Source organism: Chrysemys picta, chromosome 12 (genome assembly GCF_011386835.1).
Source record: "Chrysemys picta bellii isolate R12L10 chromosome 12, ASM1138683v2, whole genome shotgun sequence".
Taxonomy (NCBI): Eukaryota; Metazoa; Chordata; order Testudines; family Emydidae; genus Chrysemys; species Chrysemys picta.
Window position 1 is genome coordinate 3,128,844 of NC_088802.1, and position 27,999 is coordinate 3,156,842.

General features: G+C 52.8%; 1 protein-coding gene across 2 annotated transcripts; it reads right to left on the minus strand.

Moving 5' to 3' along the window:
* Positions 1 to 10,076: 10,076 nt before the first annotated feature.
* Positions 10,077 to 27,983, minus strand: LOC135974905 (E3 ubiquitin-protein ligase TRIM7-like). Of its 2 annotated transcripts, XM_065564114.1 has the most exons (9): positions 27,879 to 27,981; positions 26,863 to 27,078; positions 23,738 to 24,162; positions 21,786 to 21,881; positions 19,632 to 19,862; positions 18,871 to 18,893; positions 15,504 to 15,619; positions 13,813 to 13,845; positions 10,077 to 11,458 (listed from the first exon to the last, which is right to left on the minus strand). In XM_065564114.1, the coding sequence occupies exons 3-9, from the start codon at positions 24,152 to 24,154 to the stop codon at positions 10,935 to 10,937; spliced, it is 1,440 nt and encodes a 479-aa protein (XP_065420186.1). In that variant the 5' UTR covers positions 24,155 to 24,162; positions 26,863 to 27,078; positions 27,879 to 27,981; the 3' UTR covers positions 10,077 to 10,934. The 2 variants fall into 2 exon arrangements, with proteins under 2 accessions (XP_065420186.1, XP_065420187.1); XM_065564115.1 differs by lacking the exon at positions 21,786 to 21,881 and having other exon boundaries at positions 27,879 to 27,983.
* Between the last annotated feature and the right edge of the window lie 16 nt (positions 27,984 to 27,999).

The following is a 27,999-nucleotide window of genomic DNA, read 5'->3' on the forward strand; positions in this document are numbered from 1 at the left end:
TGCTTTTGACTCAGCTAAATGTAGAGATTTTGGTGAGCAAAGACGGTCACTGAGCCTCAGGTGAACTGAACTCTTGAGTTTCTTCTCACTGTGTTTCTGTGTGGACTGACTGGCTTAGATTGAATCTTTGTTTATCTTCAGTTTTATATTAAAAGAAATAATGTAGGTGGTTTATAAAGTAGCCAGGTCATAAGCGCCGACTTCCCTTCTGGTCGGCGGGTGCTCCACACCCCCTCTGCCTCCGCCCCCACTCCACCACCTTCCCCAAGTCCCCATCTTGCCTCTTCCCGCCCCTGCTCTGCCCTCGCCCTGCCCCTATTCTGCCTCTTACCTCAAGCCCCCGGCCCTGCCCCGCCTCCTCCCCTGAGCGCACCACGTCCCCGCTCCTCCCCTTCCCTCCTGGAGCATCCTGAAGTTCCTGAACACAGCAAAACAGCTATTTTGCGGTGGGCGGGAGGCGCTTGGAGGGAGGGGGAGGAGTTGGTCAGTGGAGCCGCCAGTGGACAAGATGCGCTGGAGGGAGGGAAGAGATTGGCTGCCAGTGGGTGCTGAGCACCCGCTAATTTTTCCCCATAGTTGGCACCTAGGAGCTAGGTTATGTTGTATAAATGAAGTTATTTTTATTATTGTGTTTTCTATCATTATCAGGCTTTATAAAGTTGATACTGTTAGGTATAAATAAGTAAGGAATGTTAGCGCTGTTTAATATGTTCAATTAGTTGTTTTAATAATGTATTTCTGAGGTAATGTTAACTGAATCACTGGCTTTAATAGACTCTAATATGGAGTATATGAACTATGACCCCTGGACTCCATCTCTGTAAGCGGACTTGTTTACAACTTAGACACTGGAGTCCTCTGGCTCAAACCGGACAGAAAAGACGGTTACTCACCGTTGTAACTGTTGTTCTTCGAGATGTGTTGCTCATATCCATTCCATTAGGTGTGTGCGCGCCGCGTGCACGATCGTCGGAAGATTTTCTACCCTAGCAACACCGGCGGGTCGGCTGTGGAGCCCCCTAGAGTGGCGCTGAATATATACCCCAGCCGACCCGGCGCCCCCTCAGTTCCTTCTTGCCGGCTACTCCGACAGTGGGGACGGGGGGCGGGTTTGGAATGGATATGAGCAACACATCTCGAAGAACAACAGTTACAACGGTGAGTAACCGTCTTTTCTTCTTCAAGTGCTTGCTCATATCCATTCCATTAGGTGACTCCCAAGCCCAACTTAGGTGGTGGGGTCGGAGTGAGACATTGCTGTGTGCAAAACCGCTGATCCGAAAGCAGCATCGTCTCTGGACTGCTGCACTAGTGCATAGTGAGCTGTAAATGTGTGGACTGATGACCAAACCGCTGCTCTACAAATGTCCTGGATCGGAACTTGCGCCAGGAAAGCCGTCGAGGAAGCCTGGGCCCTCGTGGAGTGAGCGGTGAGGTGCGGTGCTGAGACACCTGCCAGGTCATAGCAAGTCCGGATGCAAGACGTAATCCAGGAGGATAGGCGTTGTGAGGAGACCGGTGAGCCTTTCATCCGGTCGGCCACTGCGACAAAGAGTTGCGTCGTCTTTCTAAAGTGCTTTGTGCAGTCAATATAGAAGGCCAGGGCCCTGCGTACGTCCAGGGAATGCAAACGTTGATCCTGGCGAGTGGCATGTGGTTTAGGGTGAAAGACCGGGAGAAATATATCCTGGTTGATATGAAAAGGAGAAACCACCTTAGGGAGAAAGGCAGGATGTGGACGAAGCTGCACTTTATCCTTATGAAAAACTGTGTAAGGGGGCTCAGATGTAAGCGCCCTGAATTCAGAAACGCGCCTTGCTGAGGTGATGGCTACGAGGAAGGCTGTCTTCCAGGATAGGTACAGAAGTGAACAGGTGGCCAGTGGCTCGAATGGAGGACCTGTGAGCTTGGAGAGAACCAGGTTGAGGTCCCACGTCGGAACGGGCTGACGTTGCTGTGGGTACATCCGGTCCAAGCCCTTGAGGAATCTAACGACCATCGGGTTAGAGAATACCGAAGACGCGAGTTCCCCTGGGTGAAAGGCCGATATAGCGGCCAGGTGAACTCTAATTGAAGATATCGCCAACCCCTGCTGTTTTAGGGAGAGGAGATATTCCAAAATGAGAGGAATAGGTGCCTGCAACGGGGACGTGGCTCGTTGTTCGCACCAACAGGAGAACCGCTTCCACTTGGCCAGGTACGTGGTCCGTGTTGAGGGCTTCCTACTGCTCAGCAGAATCTGTTGGACAGAGTGCGAGCACTGCTGCTCTGCCTGGGTGAACCATGGAGCAGCCACGCCGTGAGGTGGAGTGATTGCAGGTCGGGGTGACGCAGCCGGCCGTGGTCCTGCGTGATGAGATCCGGATACAACGGAAGCAGGATCGGTGTCCGAACCGAGAGTTCCAACAGCGTGGTGTACCAATGTTGTCTCGGCCACGCTGGAGCGACCAGGATTACCTGTGCCTGGTCTCTGCGCAATTTGAGCAGTGCCTTGTGGACCAGAGGAAACGGAGGGAAGGCATAAAACAGGTGGTCTTTCCAGGGAAGGAGAAACGCATCCGAGAGGGAGCCCGGAGCTCGACCTTGTAGGGAGCAGAACACGTGGCACTTCCTGTTGTCTCGAGATGCAAACAGGTCTACCTGGGGAAACCCCCACTTCTGGAAGACGGAATGTATGATGTCCGGACGGATAGACCACTCGTGCGTTTGAAAGGACCTGCTGAGTCGGTCCGCTAAAGTGTTCTGGACTCCATGGAGGAACGATGCCGTGAGATGGATTGAGTGGGCGATGCAGAAGTCCCACAGGCGAATGGCCTCTTGGCATAGAATTGACGAACGTGCTCCTCCTTGCTTGTTGATGTAAAACATGGCCGTGGTGTTGTCGATGAGAACTAACACACATCGGCCACGTAGGAGGTTGAGAAATGCCTGGCACGCCAGGCGCACCGCCATCAGTTCCCGAACATTGATGTGCAGGGCTAGCTGGGATGCAGTCCACAGGCCCTGGGTATGGTGTTCGTCGAGATGGGCGCCCCAACCCAGAGATGAAGCGTCCGTGACTAGGTGTAGAGAGGGTTGTGGGGCGTGAAATGGCATCCCCTCGCAGACCACATTGTGATCTAGCCATCAGGTGAGGGAGGTCAGGACCGAGTTCGGGACTGTGACCACCATGTTCAGGCTGTCCCGATGTGGGCGGTATATTGATGACACCCAGGTTTGAAGTGGGCGAAGCCGAAGTCTGGCATGCCTAGTTACGTACGTGCAGGAAGCCATGTGACCCAGCAGGGTAAGGCACGACCTCACCGTGGTAGTTGGGAAGGCCTTGAGCCCTTGAATGAGGCTCGTGATGGTGCAAAAGCGGTTGTCTGGCAGGATGGCTTGTGCACGTCTGGAGTCTAGGACTGCGCCGATGAATTCTATTCTCTGGGTAGGTTCCAGAGTGGATTTGTCCTTGTTGAGTAGGATGCCCAACTCGTTGAATGTGTGCACTATTATGTGGACGTGAGCTCGAACTTGCTCTTTGGTGCGACCGCGTACCAGCCAGTCGTCTAGGTACGGGAACACCTGTATCCCTTGCCGACGAAGGTACGCTGCCACGACAGCCATACATTTCGTGAACACCCTTGGGGCCGAGGATAGGCCGAAGGGAAGGACTGCAAATTGGTAGTGCACCTTGTTTACCACGAACCGCAGGAAGCGTCTGTGAGGCGGGTAAATTGCGATGTGAAAGTATGCATCTTTCATGTCGAGGGCGGCGAACCAGTCTCCAGGATCGAGGGACGGGATAATGGCCCCCAGAGAGACCATGCGGAACTTCAACTTTACTACGAATTTGTTGAGTCCGCGCAAGTCCAAGATGGGTCGCAGACCTCCTTTGGACTTGGGAATGAGGAAGTAACGGGAATAGAATCCCCTGCCCCTTAACTCCACTGGAACCTCCTCTATGGCCCCCATAGCGAGGAGCGTGGAAACTTCGTGTATAAGAAGTTGCTCGTGAGAAGGGTCCCTGAAGAGGGACGGGGAAGGGGGGGAGGAGGGGGGGATTGAAGAGAACTGGATAGCATATCCCCTGTCCACCGTGCGAAGAACCCACCGGTCCGAGGTTATAAGGGACCAAGCACGGTGGAAATGGGAAAGGCGATCCCGAAAGGAGGGGGCTGGATCCTGGGGGATGACTGGGGCGCCGTCCTCGACCGCACCTTCAAAAGTTCTGCCTGGGGCCTGAAGGTGGTTCTGACCGGGTTGAGGGCCGGTCCACCTTCGTCTACCACCTCGCCCTCTCCTCCGGGCCGAGTCCTGTCTCTGACGAGGCGGGGGGGGGGTAGAAGCGCTGAGGTTGCGGCTTAAATGGCCTGCGCTGAGTGCCCACAACATGCATCCCCAGGGAACGCATGATTGTCCTGGAGTCCTTGAGGCTCTGCAGACGAGAGTCCGTCTTCTCTGAAAACAACCCTTGTCCTTCGAAGGGTAGATCCTGCAGGGTTTGCTGCAGTTCCTGAGGCAGACCCGAAACCTGGAGCCAGGAGATCCTCCGCATAGCGATACCCGAGGCCAGGGTTCTCGCAGCAGAGTCCGCTATGTCTAAGGAGGCCTGTAAGGAGGTCCGAGCCACCTTCTTACCCTCCTCTACCAGGGCTCCAAACTCCTCCCTGGACTCTTGGGGAACCAACTCCTTGAACTTCCCCATAGAGTTCCAGGAGTTAAAGTTATAACGGCTCAAGAGCGCCTGCTGGTTAGCCGCTCTAAGTTGCAGCCCTCCGGCTGAGTAAACTTTACAGCCGAACAAATCGAGGCGCTTAGCCTCCTTTGATTTGGGCGCTGCGGTCTGCTGACCGTGGCGCTCCCTTGCGTTCACTGATGCCACCACCAGCGAGCACGGCTGGGGGTGGGTATACAAGTACACGTAGTCTTTGGACGGAACAAAGTATTTCCTTTCCACCCCTCTCGCTGTGGGTGGAATAGAGGCAGGGGTTTGCCATATCGTAGCTGCATTGGCTTGTATCGGGCGGATCAGGGGTAACGCCACCCTTGATGGGGCATCCGCTCCAAGGATATTCACGATGGGGTCGTGCACCTCCACTATCTCCTCCGCCTGCAGGTCCATATTACGGGCCATCCTCCGCAGGAGATCCTGGTGAGCCCGAAGATCTATTGGGGGTGGACCTGTGCACGATGTGCCCGCCACTGCCTCATCCGGAGAGGAAGAGGAAGATGCCTCCGGTGGCACAGGATCCAAGGGAGGGTCCTGGTCTCCCTGCTCCTGGGCCGGAGCATCACCTGCGCTTGGGTCCAGGGCGTCAGGTGGTGCGGACACGGAAGCCTCCATGCCCCCTGGCGGGGGCCGAGAGATGGTGGACTCCGGGGCCCTTCTAGCGGAGTGACCCGAGCGAGAGGTCGAAGCTATTGGAGCCCCTTGCGCCTGATGGTACGCCCACGGGGTCCAAAACGACCAGTGAGATGGGCCATGAGAATGGTCCTCTGTTATCTCTTGCCAATGGCCCAAGTCCTGTTCCTCGGCTTGCCCCTGAGGGGGGTATGCCGATCTCGAGAGGTCCTCCGAGGAGCGAGACACCGATCTCGATGGCCACGGCGGTGCCGAGAGCGTCGAGACGATTCCCGTGGGCTGCGGTGCCGCACGGTGCCGGTCCAGAGATGATCTATCTCTACGCGGTGCCGGCGATCGGTGCCGGGACCGCGATCGGTGCCGATGACCTCGTCGGTGCCGGGAGTCGGACCTGGACCTCGACGAGGACCTGGAGTATGCCCGGTACCGGGAGCGGCCTCTCGACGTCGAGCGTCGACCGTAGCGGTGCCGAGAACTACGTCTCGACGCTGATCGGTGCCGACGATCATAGCGGTGCCGAGACGTAGAGCAGTGCCGCGACGAAGATCTTGGCCGCGAGTACGACCGGTGCCGAGGTGATATTCGGTGCCGGGACTGCGAGCGGCGTGGGGACCTGCTTTGGGACCTGGATCGGTGCCGAGGTTCCAGCCCTTGCGATGGAGGGCGCATCAAGGCAGGTTTCCCCCTCGACTGGACCGGACGAGTCAACGGTGCCGTCGGTGCCGGTGGTTGGGGCGGTGCCGGCTCCGTGAGAGCTATTAAGTCTCTCGCCGCCGCGAAGGTCTCTGGCGTCGACGGGAGGCACTGTATCACCGCCGGCCTCGGTGGAGACGCCATCTGCACCGGACTCAACGGCCTCGGCGCCGGAGTCGACGGTGCTGGAGGCACCTGTTTCCGGTGCTCTACCGGCGGACGCGGCTCTACCCCCGGCACTGGGGGAGCCGGCGTCTTCGGCACGGAGGTCCCCGTCTTATGGGCTTTTTTATGCCCTGGGGATAATGACCGGCGCCGAGGCACTTGCTGTGCTTGCGGTGCCGACGAGGTCCGGTGCCGGGGAGGCTTATCTGACACCACTCGCGTGGTCGTCATGGCCGGTGCCGCCGGGGCACTGCGCACCGAGGCGCTAGGTGCCGGGGCCTGACTTGTAGATGGAGCGTCCGGACTAAGTGCCGCCTCCATCAGGAGTTGCCGGAGCCGAAAGTCCCGCTCCTTCTTGGTCCTTGGTCTGAAGGCCTTACAGATCTTGCACTTATCTGTTTGGTGGGACTCTCCCAGGCACTTCAGACAGGAGTCGTGCGGGTCGCTCGTGGGCATAGGCTTAGCGCAGGAGGCGCACTGCTTGAAGCCGGGAGCGTTGGGCATGAGCCCGGCCCCGCGGTCGGGGGAGAAAGGGGGAGACGACCCCCTTAATCCCCTGAACTATTATAACAACTAGAACAACTTTTAAAACTATTGAACTATTTAACTATAAACACTAGGACTATAACTATAACTATAACTGCGAATAACTAACTAAGCTAGGGAGAGTGGAGAACAGCTAAGCAGCGCTCCACAGTTCCAACGACCGTCAGGGGCGGTAAGAAGGAACTGAGGGGGCGCCGGGTCGGCTGGGGTATATATTCAGCGCCATGAAGGCGCCACTCTAGGGGGCTCCACAGCCGACCCGCCGGTGTTGCTAGGGTAGAAAATCTTCCGACGATCGTGCACGCGGCGCGCGCACACCTAATGGAATGGATATGAGCAAGCACTCGAAGAAGAACCAGCTTTTCCTGCCAGAGCCAGCCCCCAACATTCCGTCCCCTCAGAACTTTTCCCGCCAAAAAGGCTATATAAGAGCTTGCTCAGCGCCGGCGCGGGGCCGTCCATTCCAGCGGCTGCACGTGCACGGTCGGGTCTTTCCAATGCTCCAGCGCTAGAGAGAAGAAGTACCATCTATCCCGCAGTGGGGTAGAGGAAGGAGAGGCCTGTCATCACTATCCCCGCCACAGCGAACCAAATCCATTTTACCCGGTCCTGCTTTCCTGGTGTCCATCATCCCATAGGGTCTCCCCGCCTGCGACGAAATCCAAGTCGTCAGGTCTCCCCAGTGGTCCTCCTCGAAGGCTCTAAATCAGCCGGAGAGTAGAAGGTCCTGGGCCTCGCACCTGTGCGCTGTGTCCACTGCGCCTCAATCCTAGGAAAGGTTTCTGTGTTGGGGTTTCATTTCTTGTTTTTCTGAATGCCAAGGGAGGTTTTGTGGGTCTGAGCGTCAAGCTCCTAAAGCCAGTCACTGAGTCACTGTAGGGTTAAGTTTGTGTTTCTTCATTCCCCATTTCCCCCCATTTTTCCGAACCTGTACCTTGAATACACTTACCTTTGTTTGCACCATATTACTTTGTCTTTGCTTCATTTTTATTACACCCCACAGGGAGGGAGGAACGCCCTTATTGTGAGCTAAATCCACTGGTGACAGACACGGAAGGAAGCCAAGTCTGCTCTTCTGAGAAAAGTGGCTTTCCTTTTCTATCTTCCCCCACCATTTCTCAAGTATTTTCTCTCTGAAGCGTTATTTTAAGTTCCATCTCTCTTGTTCTTTTTCCAGATTTGAATGTGGGGAGGCTGCCCTGTGCGATCCTCACTGAAACCCCCCAGTGACTGAATTCTGGGTCTCCAGGTGCTTTTCCCTGGGAGGCGTTTTTAGGGATGAGGAGGAGAGCAGGGACACAAACTCTAGCCCTCACAAAGGTTACACCACCCTTTAGTGAGCGATTTGTGCAGAAAGCAGCAGAGGGCACCAGAGACCTTCCTCTTCCAGCACCATGGGCAGCGTGCACCTTGGGCCTCATTTTAGTTGAGATCAGGCTTTTTCCGTTCTCCAATTTTCACCAGAATCAACAGGGAGATTCCCTGGGATTTGGGAATGGATCAGAGGTGGCTTTCAAAAGTTGTGTTGCAGCCAGAGACAGAAAGGCCATCTGGTTGGTCCCCTCCGAGAGCCAGGGATAGAACCCAGGAGTCCTGGCTCCCAGCCCCCCTAACCCTCCCAGATAACAGGGAGGGCTGCCCCTTGAAGGCCAGCCAGTCCGCCCTGTTCACATGTATTTTATCATCCTTTCTAACAACTCAAGTTGGAAACGCACCAAAATGTGGCCTACTGAAAACAGCTATGTAATTAAAATGAAGCCATGGCCACTAAGTAAAAGCATAAAAACTATGCACCAGAGGCCAACTTTAATAACCTACTCCTACCAGAGACCACTACAGCTTTAGGGAAAGCGGCTCTGAAAAAAATGAAGCAACTGACAAAACACTAGCGTGCTACGGGCTCTTGCAGTTCACAAAACTATCCCTCTCGCATGTGTATTATCTGCGCACACAGCTCAGCTTTAAGATGCTAAACAGAGCTCTGAGTCCACTAGAAATAGTCACGCTCTCCTCGCAAATATCCTGAATATTGTCTGATACTGGAAAGGAGAGTAAAAGGCATTCACGCAGCCTTACACAATTTCTCTGGGTCGTCAGCTCTTAATCTGATGAATACTGCACACTGAGAACAGTAAAAATAAGGAATCAAGGAACACAGACAGCAAACCAGTCCACAAACAAACACGTGACAACACTGAAAATACAAAGGGAAGGAAAACATCAAGTGGTTGGTGATGGGTATTTTAAATGAGGGTCTGGGACCCATACTGTGGAAGGGCAACAGAGCCCTGTAGAAACAGGCTAGTTTCAGATTGTGTGTGTGTGTGTGTGTGTGTGTGTGTGTGTGTGTGTGTGTGTGTGTGTGTGTGTTTCACCAACTCAAAAACTCAGAGTAGAAGCCCTGGAGCACAATGGCACATGGCTTCGGAGTTTGCAGATAGATCCCTGTTTCAAAGAGCTTGCAAATAAGGTCTTCATCCTCCAAGTATCAGGGGGTAGCCGGGTTAGTCTGTATCCACAAAAACAACAAAACACGTAAGCACCACAACTAGTGCTTGGTACTTACGAGTCGATGGGAGCCCTCGGAAGAGCCGGAACTATACCAGATAGCAAAGATGTGTCCTTAATGGTTTCCAATCCCGCTCCCCAAACTAATTCTAAAACTTCATGGCCATCACTTGTCCGGAATCCAGCTCTAATTGAAAGGCTGAACAAATAAACAGCACCCGTGGTAAAGTTCTTCCCGTTTTAACAATTTACCATATATTAATTAGTAACATGGGATATTTTAAAAAAATCATTAGGATCACAGTTTTCAGCGGTGTATAACACTCCAAAAGAATTCTGTTGTTCAAAGAATCCGACCCGCTCCGCCTTGGAGCCCCAGGTAAGCGCCGCAACCCCCAACCCCCTTGCAGAGCCTGCACCCCCTCAACACATACCTCCTCCCACCCCAAAAATCCCTCCTAGAGCCTGCACTCTGCCCCATACACCCCCAGACCCCAAACTCCCTCCCAAAGCCTGCACCCCCACCCCTTCCCCCAAGCCCTTCCCAGAGCCCGAACCCCCTCCTCACATACCCCTCCCACTCCCTCCCAGAGCCTGCACCCCCACCCCTTCCCCACATACCCCCTCCCATAGCCTGCACCCCATCCCCACATCCCCCAGTCCCCAAACTCCGTCCTAGAGCCAGCACCCCCACCCCCTGGCCCACAGGTCAGTGTCCGATCCTCCCTTGCATCTGTGTCAGGAACCACAGATCTCAAACAGTTTCAGAGGCGTCGCCGTGTTAGTCTGTATCAGCAAAAACAACGAGGAGTCCTTGTGGCACCTTAGAGACTAACACATTTATTTGGTCATAAGCTTTCGTGGGCTAGAACCCACTTCATCGGATGCATGGAGTGGAACATACAGTAGGGAGGTATAAACACACAGCACATGACCAGATGGGAGTTGCGTTACCGAGGGGGGGGGGTCAGTGCTAACGAGCTAATTCAATGAAGGTGGAAGTGGGCGACTCTCAACAGTCAACAAGACTCAAGCGCTGCCCCACAGGGCGCTTAGGAGCTCGTCAGTCCGAATCCACCACCCAGTGTCCTGCTCACGCTGCTAGAATAGCCGCTGAAGGGGAGCAGAGGACTCCAGTCCTGGGCTCTGATTGGTGGAACCCTGGGGGGCCCGACGGGTCCCCAGCCTCTGTGTCCCCCAAGCCAAGGGGCAGGACGTTGTCTGTGCAGCTGGGTCCTCCCTGCTCAGCTCTGCTTCCCCTGCGATACCTGCCCCATATCTCCTGGGAACCTCTCCACACCCGACGCCTGGTTTGCCCTCTGGTCTGTCCCCCACCCACCCCCCAGCCCCTTCAGCCAGGCCTCCCCCCTGCTCTCCCCCAGTTGAGGGGTCTCTCCCTGGCCATTGGCTGCGTCCCTCTCCCATAGGGGGGCTCCCTCCTTCCTTGGTGGGACCCCCCACACTCCACACAGAGTTGTCTTCCTAGGAGCATAGAGACCCAGTCTACAGCACCTCACAGAGACCTCCACAGCCAGAGATACGGGCAGAGCTTCACCCCACCTCAGCACTGTCTGTGCCGTGGCGGGAGAGGGGGGAAGACTGGCTGAGTCCTCCAGGCCATAGAGATCAGGGGAGTGGGGGCTAGAGGAGCCTGATTCATGGGAACAGACAGGGCACCTCAGGGACACAGGGTGAGCCGCATACTAACACCAACAACACAGAAGAACGGGCGGATTCTCTCCCCAGCGAAAGAGGCCGGCGGGAAAGTGAATATCGGGTCCCCGGTACCAGCATCGAAAAAGGCCACCTTCCCCTGTTCATAGTCCAGATGAACCTGGATCCTGGGGGGTGCCCGGCTCGGGGACAAGGGGATGCGCTGCTCAGGGGACATGAGAGCCCAGTACTGATCCTCACTGCATGACACAGCCCAGATCCCCTGCTCAGGGTTAAAGCTGATCTCTCCCTTCCTGCTCACAGACTCTCGGGCCACCCCCACAAAACAGAATCCCCACCCCTCCACCTCCACCTCCCAGGTATGTCTGCCCGAAGTGAATCCCTCACAGCCCATCACACAGAAATCAGCGTCAAATCTCTCAGGGTTCTCGGGCAGATCCTTCTCTGTCTCCCCCCATCTCACACTTCTCCGATCCGCAGACACGGTGAGTCGGTGATTGGCCGTGTCTGGATCCAGGGTCACGTTCGCTGCAGAGAGAGAATCAGAGCGTGAGGGGCAGAGCTCAGCCCTGGGGCAGGGTCTGAACGTGTCAGTGACAGAACCTGCCCCAGCTGGGGAGTGAACCAGGCAACCTCCTGCCTCCAGGATTTACCCAGCTCTGCCTAGGGAGCAGCGCTGAGATCTCAGCCATGGGCAGGGGGGATTCACACCCCGACAGAGCCAGTTCAGGGACAGAGTGAAAGGATCAGCTCCGCTGAGCCAGGCCACGAGACCCAGACTCTGAGTCTCAGTTATTCCATCCTTGTGCTTGGGGGAAAGACAAGGGGGGTTAGGGGGAGGTGGGTTTAAGCCACCTCTGTCCTTCCTTTAGTCTCCCTGGACCCTAGTTCCAGGGGCCTCAGGGCTGCAAAGCAGAGAGCAGCCAAGTGTGATGCATCCTGTCTATGTCCCCAGCGGAGCTGTCCCTTGGGGAGGGCGATTTGGGGCAACTGCTCCAGGCCCTGCACTTTGGGGGGGCCCCATGGGCTAGTGCGATTGGCTGGCGCGGTCAGTCCCAGAAGTGACGAATCCGTCACTTCCGCCCTAGACCCCACATCCCCCTAGTTGCTGAGGAGTCCCTGTGTCAACTTCACATGGATGGGGGGGGCTCCCTTGCCCAGGAGCTATTTTCTGGGGTCTGTTTCCAGGCACATTAAGGCCCCTTCGCTCTGACAGAGCAGCACAAAAGGGCCTGACAGTCAGGCCCTGGAATCTTTCCCCACCTGCACCCACCTCTCCCCACAGATGTGATTAGAGATCCCGGCATCATAGGAGGCTCCCAGCAGATTACAGGGAATCCAACGTCCCCCTGTGCAATGATGCGACTCTGCACAGCCCGTCTCCTTGCAGAGCCCCCCCCCCACAACGATCAGCCAGCTGAGCACTAGAAAACCTGCTTTTATAGAGACCCCACTGGCCCCCCATGACTGTGTGTAGCTGCGGGGGGGTGAGGACACCGCACACTTACTGAACGGCTGCTCGGCTTGTGCTGGGCTATCGGGGACTTTCCAAACTCCACACTGCTGGCCCCAGGGCTATGCAATGGCTAATACAGTATTGCCGACATCAAGGGATCAAATCTCATGAGATTGGCCCAACAATCACGACATGTTTAAAGGATTCTATTGTGGTTTCTAGGTCAGTCTCTGGATGTTTGAACTCCCCTGGCCCCTCCCCAGGGTGTGCGCATGTGACAATCAGTGTTGCCCACTCGCCCACATGTCCTGGAGAAGGGGATTTTGGCTCCTGCTGCAGGAGCTCTCACCCCACATCTGCCCGTCTCCTGCCCAGCAATTAATCCTGTTCCCCCCCAGCCCCCATCAGTTCTGTCCCCATCCAACCCCCTGCAATTCAGTCCTCCAGTCCCCATCATCACCACCCCATCAGTTCAGCACCCCTACCCCACTGCCCTCAGTTCACCTTGCCAGCACTCACCCTATCTGCTCAGAACCCACCAGCAATCCAGCCCCCCCGGCCCATCAGCCCCCCACTCACTTCAGGCCCCCTGCAGCCCTCAGGCCATAATAAAGCTCTCCCAGCCCCACCTCTGCTCCTCCTGGGGTTCTTCACCCTCCCTAGGCCTGGGGGCTACAGTGGGGGCCCCTCTCCCACTTCCCAGGCTGGCAGGGGAGCAGCCGCACTGGGGTGGTGACAGCGGGAGCCCCAGCCGCGCCCCGGGCAGCTGACAGGATTTCTAAGTAAAATGAAGCCTCATTTTTAGAACTCTCAAATGGCGGGATTTTTTTTTCAGCCACAGCTCTATGGTGAGATCATGAGTGATCGTAATTTTACTCAGAAATTGCATCTCTCACGATTAATTCACGAGAGTTGGCATGTCTGCTAATACCGGTAGGTGATGTCTACCTAACCCCTTTGGACATTTTTAACATTTTCTCTTTTGACTTATAAAGTAGGGATAAAACAGAAATGTCTATTTTTCTATGTTGAATTTTCCCATTCTTCACTGTACCACTTGTGCATTTGCTAATAATAATAATATTGCCAGGGATGTGATGTATGTGCATAAAGAGTTCAGAGAATGAGGTGAGATGTTCCTCTCTGATTTTCCAAAAGGCTCATTTTTAAACTCTTAGATCTCTACAGAGATCCACTGCTCGCCCCCTCTCCCCCACCCCAACCCATCTGGTTACCCCAACCACGAGTTACAAATTCTAAATGAGAAAAGAATTGACTTTTCTATTTTAAGAAAGATCTGGGTAGCCACCAGTAATATGGTGGTCAGCTCCTCTCAAATGCAAAATTGAAACAAAACCTGAACTGCCAATGAGCCACCATAATGCATAGGAAAGTTTTCGCTCCTCCTTTGATACGAGAAATTTACCTTTGTTCAACCGCTGTCTAGACGACAGTGAGCCTAGAGGAAGAAATGGGTGAAAAAGATGAAATGTCAGGTTGTCATGTTTAGGAATATATTCACATTGTTCATATTTTAACACAAAAGCAAAATGAAAAGAAAACAAACTTTATGAAGTTCTAGTTAAGGAGGTTAAGTGCAATTCAGACCAATACAAACCATTCCACACCTCACTAAAAATAACCACAAACATTAAAAACTAACCACATGACCTAAGGTTACATGACAGACCCAGAGATGTTTTACCAGCGATTACACACCTGTGGCTGGCCCATGACAGCTGACTTGAGCTCGCAGGGCTCGGGCAATGGGGCTGTTTAATTGCGGGGTAGATGCTCGGGCCTGGAGAGGCCTGGGCTCTGGGACCCTGTGACGGGAGAGGGTCGCAGAGCCCAGACTCCAGCCTGAGCCCGAACCTCATGAGCCGGAGTCAGCGGACACAGGCCAGCCACAGGTGTTTAACTGCCGTGTAGAGAAACACTCTGAAACCAACACATCATTCACAGACAGACCCATACACAGACACTTTCTCACTGCTTAGCATTCAATCAACTTTAAATCTGTCCCTGTACCACTAGTACTGGCTCATCCTTTCTGACAGCCCTGGGGGTCTCATTCTCTCCAGCTCAGGAGGATAAAAGGTGGAGAATCTCTAAACCAGGGGTGGGGAACCTACGGCCCATGGGCCAGATCCGGCCTGTTGCTCAATTTCATGTGTCCCGCAGCACCACTCCCCTCCCCGCCGCAGGGATGGAGCCACAAGCGCCAATTCACCCTGCCACAGGGGGGAAGCCCCTGGTCTGTGCACAGAGCCGTGGGAACTAGGAGAGTGGCGGTTGCTGCAACACCCCTCAGGTTCTGCACGGGGCCCAGCTGCCGGCCCTGTGCCCAGGGTCCCAGGATGGCTGCTGGATCCCCGCCTGGGGCTCTTCCCCCGGTGGGTTCCCATCTGCTGGCCCCACACCCGGGGCTCTGCTCCAGCCCCCAGCTGTGGTCCCAGATTCAGCCCCCTTACCCCTGTCCGCATCCTGCCCCACCCTCCTGGATCCAAGGCCCAGTCTTGGCCCCAGCTCTGCTGAGAGGGGGCACAGACAGGGGTAAGGGGAGTGCCAGGTAAAAAGTTTGGGGAGCATTGGCTTTCAGGACCCCCACTGGAAAAATTGTTCCAGCACCACTACCTCTAAACCCCCCCATGGGGCTACAGCCGAGAACGCCGGCTCGGCCTGCTGTGGGGGAAAGCCCCAAGTCCTCACGTCCCGTCTCTGTCCCCCCCGCGGGTGAGTGGCCCATGATTGATTTTTTTCTGTGGGTCAATGGCCCATGATGAAAAGTCGGTTCCCCAGCCCTCCTCTAAAGCAAGAGAGGGACTATGGTGACTCAGGAGGCCTTGCAGACAAAAAATCCAAAACAAACGTATTGCAAGAAAGAACAGTGAAGCTCAAGCTCAGGTTAACGTTCACAGCTGCTAAGAAAGGAAACCCCCAGGGAGTCCAAATTTAGGAACCTAACCCAGTGTGTATGTGCTGTACTGAGAGCTGAGGAGGGAATTCATAGTTTACTATCTCCATCCACAATTATTTTCCCCAAGAGATTTCCCCAGCTCTGTCAATTGTCAGTGTAACATATGTGAGAAAATTCCCCAGGTGACTCTTTATTACCTTTGAATTTCTTCATTATGGTCTCCAGAGATGCATTTCTTTGAGAAGATTCCCAGATTCTCGATTTCAGTTCAGAAGAAAAGGCCACTGGGTTCTGAAACTTCTCCCTCTCGCATCTGAAGAACAACCCAGTGTTACTCGTTGCGGAGTTTGTTCATATTTGTGTTTTTCTAAAATGTATTTTATTCTAGTGAATGGTTGTAGCTCAGCAGACCTTGGAGGATTAAAGTCTCTATTGCCCCAGGAATTGGTCCAATCCCAGCTTGGACACTACAAGCTTCCCCTTCATTTTGGTGAGACCGATATTGGAAAACTGCATCCAGTTCTGATGTCCCCATTTTAAAATGGACGTTGAAAAAGTAGAGCCAGTGCAGAGAAGACCCACAAAACTGATGTGAGGGCCGGTAAAAATGCCTCACACTGAGAGAACCCTGGCACTTGAGTCTGGGGTATAAATATCGTCATGGGGAGAACAGACTAGGTACTAAAGGGCTCCTGAATTTAGCAACTAAGGCACAACGACCAATTGCTAGAAGCTGAAGCCAGTGAAATTCAAATGGGAAATCAGACAGACCTTTTTAAGAGTTTGGGTGGATTAACCACTAGAAGAAACTGCCAAGGGAAGTGGTGGATTGTCCATCTCTTGACAGGGGCGCCAGAACAGGGGGTCCGTGGCCCCATCACTTTTAAAAGTGGGAGAGCTCTGCTCTCTCCCTTTGTACCTGCCTTAAAGGCAAGTGATAGGGGGAGGGAGCGGAGATGAGCGAGCAGGGGGTGGAGAGGTGGAGCAGGGGTGGGCACATGGTTTGGACACCGCTGGCCCCCCACTTCTAGGGATCTTCAAGCGTTACTGTCTGTTGAGGTCTTCAAATCTAGACTGACTAGGTTTCTGGAAGGTGCGTTAGTCAATGCAAACTAGGATTTAGTCAAATACAAGTTATTGGGCTGAATACAGGAATAACTGGGTGAAATTTAAGGATCTGTGATATATAGGCACCGACTCTGTGTGTGCTCTGGGGCTGGAGCACCCACAGAAAAAGAAATGGTTAGTCCACTAGCACAGGGGTTCTCAGCTTACAAAGGCCAGTGTGTGTCCACTCCACACTGAGGGACGGCAAACGACTTAATGAACTTGCACTGCCCGAGGGAGCCTTGAGCAGTGTGAGTCGGTGCAGTTCTGGGGGGCAGGGCTGGAGCTGGGGGGAACTGGCTGGCGCCTTCTATTGCTGGTCCATCAATGGCTGGGAGAGGATTCATGTAACACAGCTGGGCGGGTCCCTGCCCGTAGGTGTCTGTGTCAGCGCAGGGCTTGTCAGGCTTGTAGCTTGACATCAGCATCACAGTGCGAGAGGCAGCCCAGGTTGGGGATTTGGAGGGCTCCCCAGTCCCACAGTCCAGGCTGCACCCCGGGAACCCGTCACACTGATGTAAATCTCCCTTGTGGCAAATTAAACCAATTACTTCTTGTTCTGCCCTCAGGGGACTTGAAGACCAACTGATCACTGCTCTCTGTAGAACAGCCTCAGGCATATTTGAAGACGGTTATCAGGCCCTCCCTCAGTCTTCTCTTCTCTAGACTAAACACACCCATTTATTTCTACCTTTCCTCCTAGCTCATCCATTCTAAACCTCGGATCATTTCTGTTGCTCTCCTCTGAACTTCCTCCAATTTTTCCACATCTTTCTGAAAGTGCGGTGCCCAAAACTAGACACAGGATTCCAGCTGAGGCCTCACCGTGGAAGAAGGGTGGAACAACGTCCTCCTGTGTCTTACATTGACACTCCTGTTAATACATGTGTGGTGGGTGTTCACCCCACATCAGCCCCCCAAAGGAGTGAAGGAAGCTGAGAAAGAGGAGATTAGTGAGACAGGCTGCACATGAGAGGTTTAGGCCAGAGAAGCAACCCCTGATTGGATGATGAAGCTCAGTTTGGGAGGTGTGGGCTGGGCTGGGCTAGGCTAGTATAAAGCCAGGAAGCTGGCAACACAAATTGGCTGCAGTGAGGAAGTCCGCAGCCACCCTGTGTTCATTGGAAAGGGAAAGAGGGAACCCAGGGGAAGAATAGCCTGCTAGGAGCCTGGCCCTGAGGGAAGGGAGTACTTAGAATCACAGGGCTAGAAGGGACTGCCAGGGTCATCTAGTCTAACCCCTATAAGAGAGAAGGGTGGAGAAGAAAGCCCATGGGAGGTGAGTAGGAAGCAGCCCAGGGAGTGAGCAGACCTTGCCTGCGTGTGGTACGGTCCCTGGGCTGGACCCTGGAGCAGTGGGCGGGGTCAATTTCCCCCACCAGCCACTGATGGAGTGGCATTGCCTGGGCAGTGGGACCAGTGAGACTCTGTACCCCAGAAGGGGAAACCATTTAGTGACCTGGCTGCAGGGCTGAGTCGCGAAGAAGAAGCTACAGCTCCTGGAGAGAGAGATGAGGCTGCAGAGTGAGAGAGACAACGGGGGAGAGACGGCAAGGGGAGGGGTTGGCCCTGGAAGAGAGCTAATCCCCCGAACAGCCAGGAGGCGGCACCACCTGCGGTGAATACAGCAACCTGGGACAACATCTCACAATGACATTTGCCTTTTTCACAAGAGCATCACACTGCCGACTCGTTCCATTTGTGATCCATTTTACATTCTCCCCCCCACAATGTTTTTCCGCAGTACGGCTGCCTAGTCCGTTATTCCCCATTTCGTGGTTGTACATTTGATTTTTCCTTCCAAAGTGCAGCACTTTGTCTTTATTGAATGGCTCCTTTTAATTCTTCCTCCCTTCGCCCTTTGTCTTGTGTCTATTTAGACTGTAAACGCCCTGGGGCGGGGACTGTCTGTCTGTGTCTGTGCAGCACCCAGCATGTTGGGCCCTGGTTTTGCCTTGAGCCTCTAGGCACTGCCATAGTGCTACTGATAATAGCCCATTATAAACTCCTTAGAGCAGGGAATGTCTCTTCCATCATATCTCCTGCCACGCCCAGCACACTGATAGAGCTCACTGCATAATAAGAAACAATTAATAAACAGCTCATTGAATAGTCATCAGATGGCCCTGACTTTCCATCCCTACCCACCTAGGTGAGTTTGGAGTCTATGACCTAGAAATGAGAGACCAATTCTCCATCCCCAATCTCCTGAGGTCTCCATTCCAGCAGCTACACTACAAATCAATACCTTGTCTGTAGGTAAATCTCTCTTTTCTCAGGCTGCTCTATACTGGAGTCTAGTCAGAATGACAACAGCCCCAATATTAGATTTAACGGAGGGTGATTGGGAACCAGCCCCACACTCTGCACTGCTGGACCATGGGGAGCCAGGTCTCATGTCCAAAATCCCTTCCCTGCATTGGGAAGTGAAAGGGAGAGTGAGAAGGAGCCACGTACCTGCTCAAGGTGCCTTTGATGTCCTAGAGGAGAAAGATAAAAGGAAATTCAGTCCCAAATCTCATACTAAGGATCCCTCCTGCTCTGAAGGGAACTCGCTTTGTCTTCACAGTTTGAGGTTCAAAGAGAAATGATTTGTTATTTATTAATGCAAACAAAACATTAAATGTGTTGCCTTTGCAGCTTTGGAGAAGTGCTCTGACTGCAGGATCTGGGCCCAGGAAGTTTGTACTGGGGGCTCACAGGCTCTTTGTGTAATGACATGTGGATAACCAGCTGGCACATGGAATCAGAGGGCTCAGCCTTGTGATGTGGTGGACAAGGATCAGCAGATACCGGTCGCAACAGAGAATGTGCTGCCCACATGCTGTAAACTCTCTCCCCACTTGCCCACAAACATTCTGAAGGCCCTTCCTGTGGGGTTCTTGACATCCACAGGAAATTGGGGCTGGGAGAGAACAATAGGTGTGGGGTACAGTGTAACACAGGGCCAATCACTATCCTACACCCCAGGTTCAATGCAGGAAACCTGAGGAGTGAAGAATGCTGCCCACAGCAGATACTGGTCACAACTGAGAATTTGACCCTAGATAGCCACTAGAGACGTCCAGGCTGGTACATTTTATTTCTAGCCTTTTTTTCGCTAGTTAGAGGCATTTTTTGAAAAATAAAATCATTAGAAGGGTTTTGGAATTCTAACGACTACTTACACTTTCAGGCTACCATAAGTAATGAACAGCTCCTATCTAACACCATCTCACCTGCAAGAATTTACTCGCTGGCTCCTGGCACTTCTGCTCCATCTCCCTGATCAGGGAACTGAAAGAAGATATTTCCTCAGATAATTTGGCAACATACTCAGCCCTCCCCTTTTCAATTTCCTGATTCAGCTCTTCCAACTGAGCCAGCCGGAGTCGCTCTTGTTTCTCCAGAAACTGACGCAGTTGCTGAAATTCAGACACAATCTTCTGCTTCTCAGTTTCTAGCTGTTTCTGAAATGACAAGATACGAACAAGAAATCACAGGTCAAGGACAAAATTACGGAGTGAGTCATGGGACATTTTATAAAGCAATGGGATATTTTATGCACGTGGCAGCATGTCATTGCAACCCCACAGAATTTAACTTCTGACATTTTATGGAGAACATACTCTGTGCTCATCAGACAGAAGATTTGAAAACCTATTGGACAGAGTCCTAACTGGTGTTTAGAATATAAATTTGTCTTATAGGATTTAGATAATCTGTGATCAGTGGCTTCCAGAAAACCAGATCCTTCCAATAACAGGAAGCACAGCAGGTGTGGGATTCAGAACTGGACTGGCAAGGATTATTTTAGTAGAAGAAACAGCAGAACCCAAACTGAGAAGCACTAGACTTGAACTGGGGAACACAATCTGTCCACAAAATACATAGAGACATAAATGGCCTTTAAAAAAAAAGGTACTAAAATTTGAACTCCATCATTTCCTCTCATGAGTTCTGAAAACAGTTTTGGATACATAAAATTTGGCACACCATAAATCTGGATTTTAAGCCACACAGGGATCTTGAGCACAAATTGGGCTGCTGGGAAGACCCCTTTTTGCACACGCAAATCTGAATTCACAAGATGCTTATGGATGAGTGCATGTGAACTGGACAGAAGTCCACCAATTTATGCTGTTTCTGGAGCACTCTCTGGCCCCTGATACCTTGGGAGCAAGGAAATCAGACCAGATTTGGAACCCAGATCTTCCCATGGCAATGTCTATCAGCGATACCATTAAGGGCCTGTCCCAAAGTTCACGGAATTGACCCGGAGTCTTTCCAATGACGTCCTTATGCTTTGTCTTAGGCACTAAGTGACCAGCCTCCTTTTCTGGGGCAGCAGACTCCTAGAGCAGCTGCATGGATTGGCCAGCTGTGGTTATCTCTGTTGAAAATACAGCCAAGGCCGGCTCCAGGCACCAGCAAAGGAGACAAGTGAAGGGGAGGCATTCCTGCCATTCCTGGAGTGGCACATTTCAAGGGCTTTTTTTTTTTGGCGTCCCTTGGGGTGGCAAAAAAGCTAGAGCCGGCCCTGAGTACAGCTGGCCAAAAAACTAGGGGGTGGGGAAATTTGCAAAAATAATTGAAATTTCAAAGTTGTTTCCATTTCTCTGTTTTCCAAATGGAAGTTCTTTTGATTTGTTAGAAAAATGTGACATTTTTCAAAAGTTACTTCAACATATTTTTCATTCTCCCTTTTCCTAAAATGGAACAAAATAATGTTCATTTCCCCCTATTTTTCTTTTTAGTACTTCCTCTCTGTACCTTTTCAAAAGAGCTCCCATTTCTGAAAAAATGGCAAAAAGAAAAAAAGGAAAAACTAAGAAAAAACCCTGGAAATTATTCATGTGCATTCAGTAGAAAAGAGGACTAAAAAGAGAAAGAGATAAAGAACAAACACGAACGTTTTAAAAATTTTCAGCTTTTTAAAAGCAAAATGAAAATTTCAGTTTAAAATGACAAAAATGTTTGTTTCATTTTGAAATTTCCTGTCAAAAAATTGAAAATTTTGTTGCAAGTGACTTTTCCCCATGAAAAAAATTTGTTTTCTACTAAACCTTTTTATCTGCAGGAAGCTTTTCTTGGTTGAAGATGTTCAACCAGCTTTAGTTGAAAGACTAAAGGAGAAACTACTGTTAAGTAAACAAATTACACTCGAATTATCAGTGAAAATATTTGAATTATTAAAACTTTCCTCAATGCTGCATTTTCCGGCTTACTCTCACTTAAAGCGGAACAATTTTTGTTTACAATGAGAAGAAAGAAGTGATCATCTTTCATGGATGAGTACATGTTACTCACTATTTGTCTTATGATATTCAGACTAAGCCGTGTGTTGATAATGGCCCTGGGCACATTTGCTTCTGAGTAATAACGGCACCTACCAGCACTTCATGGCTTTTATTTTCCCCACTCAATTTAAATGACAAAATCGTGTCTCTCTCTTTCTTCAAAATCTTCAAACGACTCCGAATTTGGTCCTAACAAAAGAAAAATGGGGAATTTGCCAATGCAATATCACTGTCTTCCTTTTAAACAAATAAAACTAAATTAAAAAAAAAAAAAAAAAAAAAAAAAAAAAAAAGCATTTCGTGCTCAATTTTATCCTACTTTTTCTACAGCAAGTTACAGTGGATCAGTATATTTGATTTGGGGGAAATGAAGTAACAGCTGCCCAAACTGAGCGTGAGCACTCCTGAATTTTGAGGTGTTCAAATCTGGAAGGCAGGTGCTAGATTCCCTTTCTGAATATTAGCTAAATCTGGAAAGGAAAAGTCCATTTCTGCTTCCATGGCTCAGAAGTGGAAATCCTCCTACGTGCCTGGCACTGTATCTAAAGCTGCCCAAGTCCTCTAGGAGAGCCGCCCCTCCCTTACTTTTCATTTTAAATTCTAGTGGGGTCCACGTACCTCCCTTGCTAGGCTTCAGATCCAGAGGTGCACTGTCCATTTAGTCCACCCAGTTCCTTCTTTGGGGGCTGCAAGGTGAGGTCACACCAGTATCCCTAATCCAGGCTGGGGATGTTTTCTGAAGGGGATATCTGGGCCAAAGCCTCCTACTCCTTGGGCAGACTTGTCCCCCATTCACAGTGCCATCCTTCTAGCAGCCAGCTCTCCATTCACAGCAAACTGCAGCATGTCTCAGCTACTTCACTCCCTCCCTTTCCTGTTGATAGCTGCCAAGGGAATGCTGGGAAATGTAGTTCTTTCCTTGCTCCAGAGCTGGCTCTATAGGCAGGGAGCTAGCCAAGGAACTACAGCTCCCAGGGCCCCTATTGGTTCTCAGCTCCCAGGCTGGATCCCTGCCGCCCCTGCAAATGTGCCGCCCCAAGCACCTGCTTGCTTTGCTGGTGCCTAGAGCTGGCCCTGATCTTTTCCCAACAGGGGATCCTCTGGTAAGGAAGAGATATTTCCAAAGACTGATCGATACAGATGAGGTTTTGTGCCACTGATACGGATATGAAGTTCTTGGTGGAAATGTGGACAAAGTGATTGTTCATTATTTGGGACAAGACGAAACACCTGACCCATGTGTGCCCTATAGGAATATGAGAAAATATCCCTTGAGATCTCATGTCGTACATTGCCATCTGTACTGTCAAAAGTTGTGGAGCAGAAACATTGAGGCCTCTCTAAAAATTACCAGTGAAAAATAACAGACTCTTATGTCTCAGCTGCACATATGAGAGTGACTCTTCCCAAAAATACACAACAAATAAAAATTACTGTATGAAAAACAGAAAAGCAGAATTAGTCCCAATGTTTAGTGATGTGTATGACCTTCACTGTCCCCTGGAAGGGTTTGTGTGTCAGTACTGCCGGGTCCCTGAAATCTCTGCAAGTTGGGATCTTCCAGACGTTACGGGTATTTTTTAAGAGGTGACAATATTGAAGCCCACTACACTTGTTTCCATATGCCACGTTTCAGCCAGGAGACTTTTCCTCTCCCCCTTCTTGTGCCTTTTTTCAGGAAAACCTGGGAATTCCTGTGGCTGCACTGATTCATGACAAGTGCACAACACATGCACACAAGATGTTTTCATTTCTGGCAGAATCTGTGTCCCAGGTCAGCAGCACTTACCCTGTAATAGCACTGGGCTATAGGTTATACATTTCCGCCCCTGAGCAATTCAGAACTGACTTTTCTGGGTCCTTATGGTATTAAAAATGGTTTGGGGCCAGAACAGGTCAATAACAGTGTGTTATAAGTCTGTTCTCATTGCTAAAGTATTGTTTATAAGGGGGTCTAACTGTATCCACCGTTTTTTGCCATAATTTTTTTATTAAAATGCCATTCCTGGACGTTCCAGCTTTTACACCATCCCATGATTTCTTACCTTGTAATACTCAGCAGCCTCCTCTATGGGAACCGCAGGGTGTTCTCTGTGATCTCGGGACAGGTGGCAAACCAAACAAATGGGGGTTTGATCCTCTTGGCAGAAGACTATTAAATCCTCATTGTGTTTTTCACACACTGTCCCAATTTCTGGTTCTTTTGTTGGCTCCAGTGTAAGTTTTCTGGAAGCTTCTACAATATTCCTGAGCTGTCTGTTTGGTTTGAAGTTTCTCTGGGAGAAGGTTTCTCTACACTCAGGACAGGGGAAGTTTGTACTCAATCCCTCCCAGTACTGAGTGATGCAGGCCTGGCAGAAATGGTGCCCACAATCTAGAGACACTGGGTCTTTAAAATAATCCAGACACACCGCACAAGTCACTTCACCTAGGAGCAGTTGTGCTGGATTTGTGACAGCCATGGCTGGTTCTGCAGAGAAGAGAGGAATTTAGTTTCATTTTCCTGTTCTCAGAAATGGGCTGATTCTGAACTCTGCACACCGACCAGACATTTCCTGCGTATTCATTGTCTCATGTTACTCTTGGGAGGCTGGAACAGGGCCGGATGAACTTTTTGTGGGCCCAGCGCGAAACATATTTGTGGACCCCCATTGGGAAATAAGGCATGTGCTGGGGGTGGTCCACAGCACGAGGGGACAGTTGGGGGCAATGAGGCGCAGCGGGAGCAGGCCCCCTCAGCCCAGCACAAGGGCACTGTTTACAAACCCACAACTGCTATATGCACACTGACCCGCCCAGCCCTGCGCTCCCAGCGTGTCCCTTCCACACTGCCCTCTGCCCAGTGCCCTGATCTCATGCCCAGCACCCCCTCACCCAGAGACCTCTGCCCCACAGATCCCTACGCCTGGCACCCCCTCACCCAGAGACCTCCCCCGCAGATCCCTACGCCTGGCACCCCCTCACCCAGAGACCTCCCCCGCAGATCCCTACGCCTGGCTCCCCCTCACCCAGAGATCTCCCCCGCAGATCCCCACACCCGACGCCCCCTCACCCAGAGATCTCCCCCACAGATTCTTACGCCTGGCTCCCCCTCACCCAGAGACCTCCCCCGCAGATCCCTATGCCCGGCCCCCCCTCGCCCAGAGACCTCTCCCGCAGATCCCTACGCGTCATGCCCCTCGCCCAGAGACCTCCCCCGCAGATCCCTATGCCCAGCACCCCCTCGCCCAGAGACCTCCCACGCAGATCTTTGTGCCCAGCCAGCACTCCCTGCCCAGAGACCTCCCCCCCAGATCCCTACGCCCGGCGTCCCCTCGCCCAGAGACCTCCCCCGCAGATCCCTATGCCCCGCGTCCCCTCGCCCAGAGACCTCCCCCGCAGATCCTGTGCCCAGCACCCCTTGCCCAGAGACCCCTCCCGGTGACCTCCCATCACAACTGCACTGCACCCTGCACACCACACCCCCTGCCCAGCTCCCCACCCACAGATCCTCAACTGCCCAGCACCCCCTTCACAGTCCCACCATCATAGCTGAACAGCACCTCACATTCCTGAGGGAATTTGGCAACAAATTCTGGGCATATTTTAAAATTCTGCTCCACCATGGCAGGAGGGAGCAGAGGCCACTGAGGGGGGAGATCCCTGCAGCCTCCCCCGCCCCCTGGGACAGGGACTTGGCCGTGAGGCTGAACCTCACCCAGCACAAGGGCCAGGCCAGCCCCAGAAACACCCTGGGCCCTGCCCCTTTTGTGCCAGGCACCCCAGATGTGGGCAGGGAGGCTCAGCCTGGTAGCAGGATCCACTAGCAGAGGGACTTAGTGTGGGGGATCCAGATGGGGATCAGAGGGCTCTGTGGGTGGGGAAGTCTGGTTGCAGGCAGCTCCGTGGGGGATCTAGATGCACAGGAAGGTGCCAGCTGCAGGGGCAATGGGAGTCTGCAGGGGGGAGCTCAGCGGGGGGGGGGGGGTATCTGGGCTCAGGGAAGGTGGGGTTCATTTGGGTGGGGATCCAGGTGTAGGTGGTTGGGACTCAGTGGGGAGGGTGTCTGCGAGGGGCTCATTGGGGTGGTACAGATGCAGGGGGAGTGGGGCTTGTCAGGGTGAGGGTTTGATGGGCCTGCTTAACAGGGGAGGCCCAGCTGCTGCCAAGGGGATCTGCATGCTGGGCTCCCGCTCCTCCCCCACTTCCCCTGCTCCCCTCTTTCCCTTCCCCACCGCTCCATCTCCTCCCCATCCCACCCCCTTCCTTCCCCACAGCCTCTTCCCCCTGCCCCCGCATCCCTCATCCCCTTCTCTTCCCCACCGCTCCATCTCCTCCCCATCTCACCCCCTTCCTTCCCCCCAGCCTCTTCCCCCTGCGCCTGCACCCCCCCACGTCCGCTTCCCCCATCCCCTACTCTTCCCCACCCCACCCCACCGCGGGCCCTCATTGTTGTACAAAATGAAGATGGCCCCCAGCTCACAGAAGGGAGCTCGACCAGCACAAGCACCCAGACGATAGTGTCCAGCTGCAGAGTCCAGGGAGCTGAGCAGAACCTTCTCTTTTCAGCCGGGCTGCGCAGCTCTGGGGTCACAGAAATGGGGGGAGGAGGGGGGCACCCCCATGTGGCCCCATGGAGCAGAAAAGGTGGTTCCTGCCTGGGAGGAACACCCTGCTTTGGCGGTGACAGCGCCAGCCGCAGGAAACGGAGGAGGAGGGGGGGCTCCATCTCTGCTCCCAGAAATAAAACAGGGTGTTTACAGCTCCAGCCGGTCTAAAGCAGGGGTTCTCAAACTGGGGGTTGGGACCCCTCAAGGGGGTCATGAGGTTCTTACATGGGGGGTCGCGAGCTGTCAGCCTCCACCCCAAACCCTGCTTTGCCTCCAGCATTTATAATGGTGTTAAATAGATAAAAAAGTGTTAATTTATTAGGAGGGTCACAGTCAGGGGCTTGTTACGTGAAAGGGGTCACCAGGACAAAAGTTTGAGAACCGCTGGTCTAAAGGATCATTCTAAAGTGCGGGCTGCAGGCCGGGATCCCGGGGGAGAGTTTCTAGCCCTGTGCTGCGCAGGCGAGATCATCGGAAGGGCCCTTTGTGTGTTTAACACCCGCGCCAGCCCTGGGGCTTTGCAGGGAATCGGAGCAAAAGCCAGGAGAGAGAAAAAAGTGAGAAACATCAGTGCTACTTACTGGGGGGCAGCCGGCAGCGAAACTCCCCTGCTTCTTCCAGCTCCTCCAGCGGGCAGTGGGCTGAAGGATTCACACACACCCCAGCTGGGACAATTTCCCCTTTCTGTTGTGTTCACAGCAAATGAGCCAAGAAGCCAGAGAAAAGCCGAAACACTCTGGCTGGAATCCTGCCACGTCACACGACGTTATCACCGAGAATTCAGACACAGGCTGGTCCTGAACGCGGGGGAGCAATAGATATGTTCGCCAAGGACACGGGGGATGGGTTTTAACCAGGCTGCAACTTTATTAGTTCCCCTCTCCCAGCCTGCCTTTCCCCCGGGGCAGCAAGGAGCAGGAGCGCCGGAGGCTCCCTAGAAGTGGGGGAACCACTGGCCCTGTCCCCACTCTGCCCCTTCCCCTATGCCTGCACCCCACTTGCTCCTCTCTGTCTCCTCCCCACATCGCTCACTTTTAAGGCAGGGAAAAAAAAGTCCCACCACTGACTGAGCTGGTCCATTGTCAGGGGCACATATTCGTAGTATGTCCAGTAGAGTCTGTGGGGAACTATTCCTGTGCGTCATTTGACAATCAACCTGTCCAGGTGCCTCCGGACCTTATCAGAGGTCATTGGGGGTTCTCTTGGGGTCTGCTGTGTCGGGGTCTGCAGAGCCGGGGCAGCACACAGAGGGGACATGCACACAGCCGAACAAGAGCAGAGCACCACCACACTGGTGATGTCTGACAATACCCCAAATGAGTGTGTGTGTGTGGGGGGGGGGGGGGGGGGGGGTTGGGTACAGGCTGTAGGGTGCGTGGGAGGAGGAGTTATGGGGTGCTGGGCTGATTGGGTACAGGAGGGTTGGGTACAGACATGGGGGGCTGGGTAATCAGATTCAAAGAGCCCAGAGGAACCCCCGCTAGCCTTAGTTTCAAAGTTACAGCAACACAGGGATCAACCTCCCTCTAGCAAAAGAACATTTACAAGCTGAGAAAACGAAGATAAAACGAACACGCCTTGTCTGGCTGTAACTTACAAGTTTGAAATAGGAGAGACTTGTTCAGAAAGATTTGGAGAGCCTGGATTGATGTCTGGTCCCTCTTAGTCCCAAGAGCGAACTACCCCCAAAACAAAGAGCACAAAGAAAAGCCTTCCCC

Excerpts from the sequence above, each read along its gene's own strand:
- LOC135974905 (XM_065564114.1), bottom strand. The coding sequence starts at position 24,154 with ATGGCTGTCACAAATCCAGCACAACTGCTCCTAGGTGAAGTGACTTGT. Across the intron at positions 21,882-23,737 it reads AGGCTGCTGAGTATTACAAG|GACCAAATTCGGAGTCGTTT; the intron begins GTAAGAAATCAT and ends TTCTTTTGTTAG. Across the intron at positions 11,459-13,812 it reads TAGACAGCGGTTGAACAAAG|CGAACGTGACCCTGGATCCA; the intron begins GTAAATTTCTCG and ends CTCTCTCTGCAG.